The sequence below is a fragment of the Capsicum annuum genome, chromosome 1, assembly GCF_002878395.1.
Source record: "Capsicum annuum cultivar UCD-10X-F1 chromosome 1, UCD10Xv1.1, whole genome shotgun sequence".
NCBI lineage: Eukaryota > Viridiplantae > Streptophyta > Magnoliopsida > Solanales > Solanaceae > Capsicum > Capsicum annuum.
This window is the reverse complement of record NC_061111.1, coordinates 163727229-163740026: the sequence shown is the minus strand read 5'-3', so window position 1 is coordinate 163740026 and position 12798 is coordinate 163727229. Positions and strand designations below refer to the sequence as shown.

Below are 12798 nucleotides of genomic sequence, written 5' to 3'. Positions count from 1 at the left end.
TTTTAATTTAAAGACTTTTTTGTCACCTCTCACTTAATTTTCTCTACTTACTATAAACAAAAACTTTTCCCAAATGCGAATTAATGAAAAGCTTATGTTCAAATGTCTCTGTACAATATAAATCAGGTGTATTCAAGATTTGACGTACATGATTTTTCTTAAATTATTACTTTATATATATTTATGTATATATATATATATATGTATGTATGTATATATATATATGTATGCATGTATGTATGTATGTATGTATGTATGTATATATAGAGAGTTAATACATAAAAATGACCCTAAACTTAATACGAAATTATAACTTTGACCTGAAACTTTGACAATGCACAAATATGACCTTTAACTATTCAAAACTGCACAAATATGACCTTCAATTCTACGTGGCAAAACGCGTGTTCAACATGCAAAACTGGGCGCGTCTAGCTTAAAATCTAAGGCCATAATACATAAATATGACCTTAAACTTTGACAGTGTACAAATATGACCTTTAACTATTCAAAACTGCACAAATATGACCTTTAAATAACTCTTTACTATTATTTTTTCATTATTTTCGTTCAAGATGAAAATGACATCTAATTTCTTTTGTCATTGCGAAAAAAGAGTAATATTGAAGATTTATTAATTAGGCGGATCAGCCTCATATGAAAAAATCGAGCGGGTATGTATATATATTGTAAAGCAGAGGACGAATTTAAGTTATATAATATATCTAAATATTATTTATTTAAATATTAAATTAAAGATGAAATTATACTAATAATAAAAAAAATTATAGTTTTAATAAAACGTTATTAAATTAATGTTATTAAGTATAGTAGTAGTAGTATATTAAATTAACGTTATCAAATTAACGTAATTAAAATGTTATTAAATTAACGTTATTAAAATGTTATTAAATTAACGAGGGGCGGACCTATGTGGCTGCCATGGGGTTCACCCGAACCCCCTCGGTAAAAAATTACGTTGTATATAATATAAGATATAAAATGTATATTTATGTACGTATATTAATGTTGAACCACATGAAACAAGGCACTTAGATAGCCCAGTGGTGTTATTTGCTCTTCTTGGGCGCTTTCTTCAGCCTACTGTGCGGGTTCGATCCCAAATAATAATAATAATACTTTTTTTAAATTAAAAAAAGTTAGGTGCTGCTACTATAGAAATAAATAAAAAAAATAAAAATAAAATAATAATAATAAAAATGACGTCGTTTTAACACAAAAAGCAAAACTTTGACAGTGCACAAATATGACCTTTAACTATTCAAAACTGCACAAATATGACCTCTCTCCAAGTAAGCCCTTTTAACGATGTGGCACCGTGTGATTGGATTACCTTTCCACGTAGGCGCGAGTGAGACTCACGCATGGGATTGCAAAATCGGAGGTCATATTTGTTCAGGTTTTGAATAGTTAAAGGTCTTATTTGTGCACTATCAAAGTTTAAGGTCAAAGTTATAATTTGGTGTCAAGTTAATGGTCATTTTTATGTATTAACTCATATATATATATGTGTATATATATATATATATATATATATATATATATATATATATATATAAAATCAAAATAAAATCGAAATAAACCTCTCGTTTTGTTAGAGCTTTCTGTTTCGCCACAAGTCATGGTCAAAATCTGTTTAGCCGCACCTAATATTTGGGAACCACCAAACACATTAAAAGTTAAACTCTAATTTCCTATTCTTTTCTTTTCCTTTTTTCCTTTTTCCTTTTTTTTTAAATTTAAAATTAAACTATGGACTCAATATTGTTAGCCCCATATTCTCATTATATGTTTTACTAACGACAAATTAATAAACAAATATCTTGCAGGATATATTGAAGATCCAAAAAATTCATAAGGAATCAATCCAGAATATCCGAGAAAAGAAGCAAGCATCCACTCACAAAAAGCCTAACGCAAAATTTGGAAGAGTATCAATCATGGAGATTACTGTCTCCCCAAATATAAGGCAAATGAATCAATCACAAAAGCAAAACGAAAGAAGACCACACCCTCTACATTGACATATCTGATATGGACATGTATGATTGTAAAGGCTGCACCACGTATGGATATATCTGATATGAACATACTTTATAGTGCCATCCCTCAATCAAGGAATCAATTCAAATCCTTGATTTAAAAGAAATCTCTTGGTTTCCTTATGAAGGTTAGAAGCCGAAACAACTGAAGAGTATAAAAGAAAAGACTGAAGATTGAAGCACTCATGCAACTTCAAAAGGAGAATCTCAGTGTGCCTCAATGTTAGTCTCAATAAAGTTTTGTACTTCTTAGTTTACAATAATTACACAAAAGTAAGATCGAGTCGACTTAGTCACATTGATTGAGGCTGTGTCACAAGATCTGAAAATCAAAATAAGTTTCAAAACTTATTCACTACCGTTGTAGTCAGACTCCACTTTGAAAAGATCTAAGGAAACTTTGAAACTCAAGGAGACTGGAAGTAGGCACCACATTAGTGTTTCGAATCAGAATAAATCTTCGTATTATTATTTTAAATTACTTATTTACTTGCCTATTTGCTTAAATCTAATCTGCTTTGTTAAGTATACTGATTTGCAGGTAAGTCGACTACGAAGGCTCAACATTCGACTCAATTTTTTTTTCAATTCATCCCCTTCTTGAATTTCAAATATAAGATCGTCCACTTAGATAGTCATATAGTTTGCGAAGGTTCAAATAAAATTTAGTTTCCCACGGCATAAAAGCATAATCCTCAACCTTAAAATAAAGGAAAACGTACCAAAAATATAATCTGAGCAACAACACATATTCTAGCTACTAGCATAGTATAATATATACTTGTGAGGTAAGCTAGAGCTCAAGCTACAACTTTTTTTAATTGTACTTTTTGATTTCTAAGTTTAATTTACTACAATACAACAACAACAACATACCCAGTGGATTCCCACCTAGTAGGGTATGAGGAGGGTAGAGTGTACGCAGAACATACCACTACCTCAAGAGAAGTAGATAGGCTGTTTTCGATAGACCCCCGACTTAGGACCAATAATAGTATAACCAATACAAAAAGTAAGCGCATATAAACTAGTATGGTACACAAAACAAACTAACAGTATAACAAGCCCAAAAGATAAGTGCATAATAAACTAGTACGGGATGCAAAAAAGCCAACACCACTAGCCCCAAAAACTACAGCCACAACACTACGAATCAAAAACTCCAGAACCAAAGGAGCACTCCCCTATTACTACCGCCGCGCTCCCACACCCTAACCCTCTACCCTAATCCGCGTCCTCCACACCTTCTTATATCATGCCTAATCACCTCCCTCCAATATTTCTTTGGTCTACCTTTAGCCCGCCTAAAATCATCCATAGCCAGAGTCTCACACCTCTGCACTGGAGCATCAGGGCCCCTCCTCATCACATGCCCGAACCAACGAAGCCTCATTTCTTGCAACTTATCCTCCACCAAGGCAACTCCCACCTTCTTCCGAATAATCTCATTCCTCGCCCTATCTTTCCTGGTATGTCCATACATCCATCGGAACATTCGCATCTCTGCCACCTTCACCTTTTGGATGTGGGAGTTCTTAATTGGCCAACACTCCGCTCCATACAATATAGCCGTCCGGACTACCACTCTTGAGAACTTACCTTTAAGCTTCGAGGGCACCTTCTTATCACAAAATACTCCCGAAGCGAGCCTCCACTTCAAACAACCTGTCCCAATATGATGCGTGTCATCCTCGTCAATCTCACCATTACCCTGAATTATGGACCCCAGATACTTGAAACTCTCCCTCTTCTGGATGTCCTAAGAGTCTAGCTTCACAACCACTCCATCTTCTTGCAATATATCACTGAACTTACACTCCAAGTACTCCGTCTTGGTTCTACTTAACCGAAAATCTTTAGATTCAAGCGTCTGTCTCCAAATCTCCAACTTATCAATAACAAAGATGCACGTATTTAATGTATTGAATAAGCACTTTTTCACCTTACCTGTAGTTTGATCAAATGCAAGACTAAAACTTATTCCGGGATTAGGCGTCGTTTGGTCGGAAAGAGTTATCTCGGGATTAGCTATTTCGAAATTATTTATCTCATTATTTATATGGGATAACTTATTCCATCATTATAATATAAATGATGGGATAAATAATCCCAAAATTAGCTAATACCTCTAACCAAATGTGAAATAAAATAATCTTATATTTTCATCCCGCGACTATTATACCCTATACCTTATCCTCAACCTGATACCTTGTACCTTATCCTGATTTATGCAGTAAAACTTAAGCAATGCTCTCATTGAAAAATTGACAAACTATATTTCCTTTTCATACTTCATACTAAGAAAAGACACTATTAGTTTAATTGGGTTAGGAGATGAGACATTTTACTAATAAATTTGGTACTGAGTAAGTCATTTTTGAAGGATTTTTTTTTTAATTTTTTTTTTTATTCGATGTTTGATTGATTGGTGCGTGAAAAAATAATATTAAGAAATAATCATCATTTTAACAAATTAGAGGCTATTCCGGTAAAAACAATTGAGTACTCAAGATTGACAGTAATATATAACATTAGTCATTAGTTGGAGCAAGTGATACAAAATAAAATTAAATATTTTGTCCATAAGTAAGAAAGTTATTTCCCATTTAATATGATAACCAGACACCAAAAAATAACTTTAGTAGGGAAAATTTTTTTTTCTAAATTTGAAATGTGGTCGTTTACTAGGTAGGAATACACTGAATATATATTGTTGTTGTTGTATGAAATGTGGTCGATTCTTTTAAAAAAATTTCAGCTTTCTTTCAATAGACAAAACAACAAAATACAATAATACATGCTACTTCATCCATTCATTTTTACTTCTCCATATTTAGCACGCCCCTTATAAAATAATAATTTATTATATTATTATTATTAATTATAAATTATTAAAATATCAAATAAATTAATATTTAATAATAAAAATAAAATAGATATAAAATAAAAATTATTTTTTAATTCTTAAATTAAATAATTATTTATAGTATATTAATTAAAGATGAAAGGAGGATAAAATAAATGCAAAATAAAAATTATCTTTTGATTTTGAAATTGAATAAGTAAATTAAATAATTATAATGAATATATTAGACAAGTAAAGGTTGATGGAACAAAAACAAGACAAAAGCAACGACGTCGTACAGTGATCCGCCGCTTTCTAATTGGGTGTACTGTAGACACCGAGCCCCATATATGATTTTCTTACAAATGAAGTCAGTCAAACTCGAACTCAATCACAAATAAATAGAACAAAAGAATATCAGTCCAGCAGTAACAAAAATGGCGTCTATTCCACGTTACTTTTTCATTTCTCTACTTGTTCTTCATTCCCTTCTCTTCTCCTTTGTCAAATGTGATGGTAAGTAATTCTCACTCTTTACTATACTAACCAAATTGTTTTTATTTTATTGATTTTGCATCAAAGTTAGTGCTATTTTTATCATCATTTGTCCTTCATTATATTTCTATATTTGATTCTTGATTGCTAATTGGACTCTGCATATGAGGTGTTTAGCTTGCTCAATTTTAACTCTTTTCTTTCCTTTCCATTAAAAGATCTAGACTTTTTATTGTTGTTTGATACCTCATTCGGTGACCCATTTCAAGATTTTGTATTCTGAAGATTTGGGCTAGTTCAACTAGTAGTAGTAGTAGTAGTAGAGTTCTTGGATCCTGATGTGCATTTAGTTTCTGGTATTCCAATAGTCTTTATAAAAAAATGAGCTTCTTTTTAGCAAGTGTCAAATTAAGTTATTGAAGTATATATATGGAATATAAGGTTAGATCTGCTTTATAATACCTGAAGATTTGATGGATGAGCCAGATCTCTGACCTTGTTTCATGACTCAAAATCAATGGAAAAGTTCACTGTATTGAATCCAAAGCTAATCTTACTTTATGTTGATGAATTTTAAATCTACAATGCCAGTGATTGATTCTCAAAGAGGTTGCGTCATTATTTTGGAAATGGAAGAATTTACGCTAGTAAAATGGACTTAGTTCTATTAGGGAAGAATCCTTTGTGTTCAACCAGTTTAACTTTAACTATTCATAACGGATGGTATCTGATCTGTTGGTTCTCAATTTTTAGCGACAAACTGGCCTTATACATCAGCCAGTTTTTTATTGGAATGGTTTTTAAGCCAGTTCTTCTTATCATGATCAACCCATATGCTGAGAACAGGGTCAATCATTTCAACAAATCCTCTGCCTTTTTCCGTTAAATGAGGAGCAGAGTATCTCAGCAAGTCAACTCCAAACCTCTGTGGTATGAGGAAAATGGATATAGATTGAAATGTGGAAAGAGCTTGTAGAGCGCAGAAATTTCCTTTCAGGTTGGAGTTATTCTGTTTCTCCGTTTTGGGGTTCTTTTTGGTGTGAAAGGATGGGGTATCACGTATAAGGGAAAAACTTGACCGCGTGCACCATGCTTTGTAATACCTCATGAACATCCGTTATCAATTTCTGATTCACTTCCTAGACCATTTTTTGAGTGCACTTTGTGAACATGTGTGTGCCCATAACACACGACAAAAAGGACTAACTGTGCTTCTAGACACCTTACAATTAAGAAGCCCTGGCCCCTTGGTGTCCTAAACGTCTTCTTCAACCCTGCCTAAGCAGCTTTCTTTCTTCTGGTAGTATAGTCACTCCAGTTAGTGTATAACTTGACGCTCTAAAGTCTGTATCTTGTTCCTTGTTAGTAAATCGTATTCAACTTCTATCGCAGATCTGTTATTTCTCAAGTATTTCTTTCCATTAGCTCTCCAAGCTTGTAGATATCCTTTCAACTTTGTATCCCCTTCGGAGATTTTTTTTTTTTTATCCTTTATATGGTTTATTATCTACTCTAGAGTTTCATATTTGTCACCTTGGTGCAGACGAGGAAGACAACCTTCTTAAAGGTATTAACAGCTACAGGGCATCCCTAAACTTGAAAACTCTGCGCGAGAATGACAAAGCCAAGTGCCTTGCTGATGAAATGGCCGACCAATTTAAAGATCAACCATGTACAAACACAACCGGCGCCAATACTGTACCTGGCACTGAACCTCAATTCTCTGACTATCCTAAACTTCTATCCAAGTGCAAATTGAATGTCACAACCACCAGAGATGGAATGATAATGCCTGCCTGTGTTCCCAACCTTGTTCCAGACCTCGTTCTTTCCAACTTTACGAAGTCCCAGTATTCTAATTATCTGAATGATACCAAGTTTAGTGGTGTTGGAATTGGTTCTGACGATAACTGGATGGTTGTAGTCTTGACCACAAGCAACCCAGAGGGAAGCTTTACACCTGATAATAGTTCAGCAAACCTAGTTTTTCAGCTTGGTTTGATCTCTCATGCAGTCTTTCTACTTGTGGCATTTCTCATCTTACTGTGAAAATGTTGAACCTTTACACTTTTTTTTCTTTTTTCACATCTGAGTGTAGTTTCTATTATCAGTACCGGATTTTGTTGTTAGCTGGTGATTTGTAATATTCTTATTGAAAGAGGGAGATTATCAGCTACTATCCATACAGAGAATGTACCTTACAAGACTATAAACTTGTGTCACAAACACATTCCCTTGTCTTTTTTATATTGTACTACCTTGTAATATTGCAGCTTTCATTCTACAGATATAATGTCATCTCGGGCATCAAATCTTCTTGACATAAGACTCAACATTGGGTTATAAAGCTTGAATTAATAACCTTGAATTGACTAATTTCCTAACCCTTGTGAAAGATTTAACACCCAGTGTATAGTGCAACCAACAATTTTAGTTTTGTTCCTTTTGTGATTCGAACCCACGACCTTTAAGGTTGGAGGTGTCGGTTGGTTACCATCTGAACAACCCCACTTGCCACCGTATATTGAATGAAATTAGAGAACCTCAAGTAGTTATGTAAACTTGAAGCTGATGATTAGATTTACATTCAAATATTTGAAATGATTTACATTGAAATATGACATACAATTCAATTGAGAGGTTCGGAACACCCCTTAACAAACAAAGTCTCTTCATCTTTCACCGTCCCAGAACACACGTAAAAGAAAGACCTAATATCCTATTTACACTCCGGATTCAAATCTCTTTAAAAAATTATTAAAACACACTCTATATTAGAGGGTTCTTGATCAAGACTTTGAAACTTCTTCAAATGTATTGGATCTTAGTCGAATTCCTTCAAATATCCATTTCAGCATAGGCAACTTGAAATTATCAATCTTGATGACTTTGCCGACTCCTCTGAGGATACATCTCTCTCCTGTAAGCTTTAAAGAGATCAATTCCCAAGAAAGTATTAAGCAAATTCATCCCAGCCATGCCGAAAAGAGCAAGAGGGAGCTCTATACCACCCTTGTCAAACTTGTTTGCATCTCGTATCAGCTTAACAGTAATGAGAACATGTGACACAACTCTTGCTAGAACAAAAGTCATCCAGTTAAAAACCCATTCCACTTTCACAAAAACGCTGCTACTAGAATCACGAAAACCCGCCATCCTCCGCACTTTACGCAGATGCAGAAACACAGAATGCAGCTCACAAATGAGAGTAAGGATAAGGTAATTGATGGTAACATTTCGATACAATGCAAGTGTGAAGCATACAAGAAGCACAAAATGATGCAATAATATAGAAGGAATCCATCCGCTATACAATCTGTATAGCAGCATATCTAACTGATCATAAGCAAAATAACCACACGAAAAACACAAAGAGGTATACGCCCATGGCCATGTATGATCAACAAGCTGTGCGTGCTCAAATATGTGATTCACGTTAACCATCAACTGATTGACCAAAATGAAGAGCACTGAAGCAGATGTAGTGGTTGAATGCAGAAGAGATACGCAGGTGTTAACGAAGAGAGGATCACGATTTCGCATCGATTTGCGGATGATCCAATTGGCTGATTGGTAGAAAATGAAACCAAGAATGATAGCAACAAGTTCCTTGCGCTTGTTAATTAGTATTTCCCATAAAACTGAGACAATCCATATGAGCAGTGTGGCCATGAAAAATACTAATGCTTTGGTTCCTTGGTTAAACCCACTTCGAATAGCCATGGATTCTGTAGAATTTGAGGTTTGATTTATGTCAAATCTTTTGTTTTGGTTCTTGTTGTTGTACCTCTTAATTGTCTTATCTCCTTGTACAGAAGTAAGAAACAGTAGGCGTGGAAAGATGTGGATGGTCCATTCGTAGTCCACATTCCATTGGAAGTTACGCTGGGTATTATTTAACATTTGAATAGATTGTATAGTTTGGTTAGGGTTCATTGTCGAGCCGCCACTCTCTATTTCCTCAATTTTATATTACTTGAGAGTTGGTTCGGTTAATCTGGCACAGCCTTGAGTAGAGGTGTATTTTACTTACTTCCTTTCATTTTACTTATTATGAACTGACTAATTGATTAAGAAAAATAATTAATAACATAACTATTTTATCATATAATTTCTATTAAAATAATATTTATATTTTAATTTGAACAAAAAATAATCAATACTAAAGATAAAAAAGAAAAAAAATTATCTTTTCTTAATATGTCAAAAATGACAAATAAAAATAAAAATATAATTAAAAAACTTGTGACAAGTAAATAAAACGGAGAAAGTACTAGCTAATCTTATTAATAATGTTTTTTAACTATAAAATTTGTTCGCTTTTAACTTGTCACTAATTTTTTAAGTGTATTTCTATTTTTATTTGTCATTTTTGATATATCAAGAATTTTTTTTCTTTCTATTTTATCATTAGCATTAATTATTTTTTCTTCAAATTAATTTTAATACACCATGTAAACATCATTTAGTGAGAGTACTATGATAAAACAACCATGTTATTAGTTATTTTTTGATAGATGTGTCAAGTAAAACCGACTGGAGGAAGTATTCAATACTAAAGTAGAAAAGGAAAAATATAACAGAACCGTCTTGATTTTATAAATTGGTCAAGTAAATTGAAGCAACTATTTTTTTGATGTATAAACCACATAAATCCCTTGCTAGTGAAAGTATTTACTTAAAATCCCGGCTGGCTTTCTCTCTCCCGATTTTGGGTAATATACTTATACATTAGGTCGACTCTTGATATGGGTCAAAGAGGCATCTTAGCACTCGAGGATATGAAGACGTAAGGAAAGACCCGAGCTTGTGGGGCTGCCTAACCAAGGAACAAGTTTTGAAGTGTAGAGAACAAGTCCCAACACTCCAAAGCTATCTAAGAAGCCAAGCCCCTTTGTTTGGGCTCATTAAGGGCCTTTTGGTCATTTATGTAACAAGTGTTTCCCTAACCTATAAATAAAATAATTAGGTCATTTTGTCATTTAGACTTTGATGATATGTTTTGAGAGCACTATAGAGTGTCTTGCAAGGTGGAATCCTTGTGTTGGTAGCTTGCTTAGAAACGTTGGTTGCTTGGGGATTCCGGTTCCCTTGAGGTCACGTAAGAGATAGGTTTATGTTGTGTGTGGTATTAAAGGTCCAAGAGTGGAATAAGCTCTTGGATTGTTAATATTACATCTCCATTTGTCTATCTTTATATCTTTACTTTGTTCTAATCGTTGGTGTTCTTGTTCTAGTATTGTAACCCGTGACTTGTTGTCATTGTTATATCCTTGTTGTTCATTGTTGTTGTTCATCTTGTCTTCATATTGTTGTTGTTAATCTTACTTTGGATTGGCTGTTTCGGTGCTAAAATACACCCTTTATCTCGTCATTATTGTTGTTATTATTGATACCGAGTGTGGTCTCTAAACGATCCTTGAATCTTCGTATTTGCGGACTGTTTTGAGTATGTTTTCTTGTCTTCTTGATAATTCCGTTATGATTTGGTATCAAATACATCTTTGATTTTGTTCCTACAACACCAATCTTGGGCTCCCTTGGTTGAAAATTAAAAAAAAAAAAAAGGTTGAAAACTGAAATTTCCAGAAAATTACAAAACAGTCCATTTGGTGTTCTTGGCCAAAAATTGTGTTATTGTTGTGTATTGGCCAAGAATTTTTGTTTGTTTAGTTGTTTCTAAGTGTTGGTTTTCTTGTTCACTAACACTTTGAGTCTAAAATCTAAACTTGAGCTTGAACTTGTTGGAGTTGTTGTTGTGAACTTGAAGAGTGGCCGATTGTTGTTGTTCATTGTGGTCTTAGCCGTGACTTGTTGGCGTTGTTGTTGTTATAGGTGGACGTTTGGATGGTTGAGTTCTTGGTGGTTGATGAAGATGTTCTTGATGTTCTTACAACCTTCATAACTTGATAAATAAAATGACTACTAGATCTTAAAAAGGCGAAGAGAAAAAGGTGAAAACTTGTTAGTCTTGTAAGACTTGCAATCATCCATCAACTAGTCAATCACTTCTCAACAACTTTCCTTGTTTTAAGGACCTTGTTTTAGGAAATTAGTGCAAAAAGTCAATTCTTCCATTCTTTTGAATTTGAAGAGGATTTCAAGACTTGTTTCCCTCCAAAACAATTTCCACCAATTCCAAATCACTAATTGTTCAAAACTTTCAATTTTGGAAAATAAAAAAATTGTTAGGCAGCAACCAATACGTGACTGCCACGCCACTGTTACTGTTCACACAACAAATTTTGGCTTAAATTTGATTTTTCTTAGTTTCTTATTGTTGGTTCCTAGTTTCATTTGTTGACTCTAATAACTAATCGACAAGCTAGTACTCCTCTACTAGATTGTTAATTAGTTTTTGAATACTCTTCGTGTTAACGTTGTTTGTTTTGTGCTTTTCTCGTTTTTGAGTCTTAGTATCTTTTGGTTCAAGTTCGTACATTACTTATTTGAGTCGTTTCAAACAAGAATCTACTCCAACCTCGAGCCATAATTGGGACCAAGTAACCTCATTGGAGTATAAGCGAGTTATCAACGCTTGTGAGACCAATAAAGTGAAAACATCAAAGTGTGAAAGTGAGGAATTGTGGACTGTTTTGAGTCGACTCATGGACTGATTTTTGCTAACATTAACGTGTTATTATTTTTATTACATTTTAGTGTTCTTAATAGGAACTATGGCATCAGGAAAGGTGACCATGAACGATTTGATGGCTGCCATAATGGGTATAAAACATGACCTTAGTAGTCGAATGGAGAGAATGAAAAGAATAATAGACTGAGTGGAAGGAAAAATGGAAGGGATGAAAAGCTCTTTTTGCAAGGAGTTGGATAACTTGATAGAGCAACCAAACCTTCCTAATCAAGTTCCTGTGAGTGGGCATGCTCTACATGAGCTATAAGGTAATCAAACTAACACTTGCACTCTAGTGAATGGGGCTAGTAGCCAACTAAGTGTGAATGATAGTTTGACTTTAGGTGAGCCGAATGTGCCTCCATTTGGTGATGATAATGTACAACTTGAGAGTGTGGAAATACTAGTTGATCCATCTAGTGTTGAAGCCATCGTGGCAAGTGATTGTACATTGTCTTATGGAAGTCATGAAGACCAACTTGTGTGTGAAAATGGTGATGTTGAACATGTTGGCCGATTGACTAAGGATGACCCTCTAGTTGTTTTTGTTGTAGATCATGTTAGTATATAGGGTGTCAATGAGTGTAATGGTGGTAGTCTTTGAGAAAGAAAGTATATCCTCCACCCGTGTCCATGGACACTCTACCCCTTTGATCCCGGCGACCATTTGAGATGTGATGTTAATTTATTTCAAACCATATTCGGGAATGACGTATGTGCATTGTGTAGGCATGGTTATGTTGATGCTAAGCATGTATTGT

At 34.0% G+C, this 12798-nt stretch overlaps 2 protein-coding genes across 2 annotated transcripts; one reads left to right on the top strand and one right to left on the bottom strand.

Moving 5' to 3' along the window:
• The first annotated feature begins 5187 nt into the window (after window positions 1-5187).
• LOC107841017 (uncharacterized GPI-anchored protein At5g19250) lies at window positions 5188-7650 on the top strand. The gene is made up of 2 exons (XM_016685009.2): window positions 5188-5424; window positions 6947-7650. The coding sequence occupies exons 1-2, from the start codon at window positions 5346-5348 to the stop codon at window positions 7450-7452; spliced, it is 585 nt and encodes a 194-aa protein (XP_016540495.1). The 5' UTR covers window positions 5188-5345; the 3' UTR covers window positions 7453-7650.
• A 305-nt stretch (window positions 7651-7955) lies between these two features.
• Window positions 7956-9394, bottom strand: LOC107841010 (TLC domain-containing protein 2). Its single transcript, XM_016684998.2, has one exon. The coding sequence runs from the start codon at window positions 9337-9339 to the stop codon at window positions 8278-8280; it is 1062 nt and encodes a 353-aa protein (XP_016540484.1). The 5' UTR covers window positions 9340-9394; the 3' UTR covers window positions 7956-8277.
• Window positions 9395-12798: the final 3404 nt, after the last annotated feature.

Bases quoted from the DNA above. Each gene is read 5' to 3' on its own strand.
- LOC107841017 (XM_016685009.2), top strand. From the start codon at position 5,346: ATGGCGTCTATTCCACGTTACTTTTTCATTTCTCTACTTGTTCTTCAT. The intron at 5,425-6,946 runs GTAAGTAATTCT...ACCTTGGTGCAG, and splicing joins CTCCTTTGTCAAATGTGATG to ACGAGGAAGACAACCTTCTT.
- LOC107841010 (XM_016684998.2), bottom strand. From the start codon at position 9,339: ATGAACCCTAACCAAACTATACAATCTATTCAAATGTTAAATAATACC.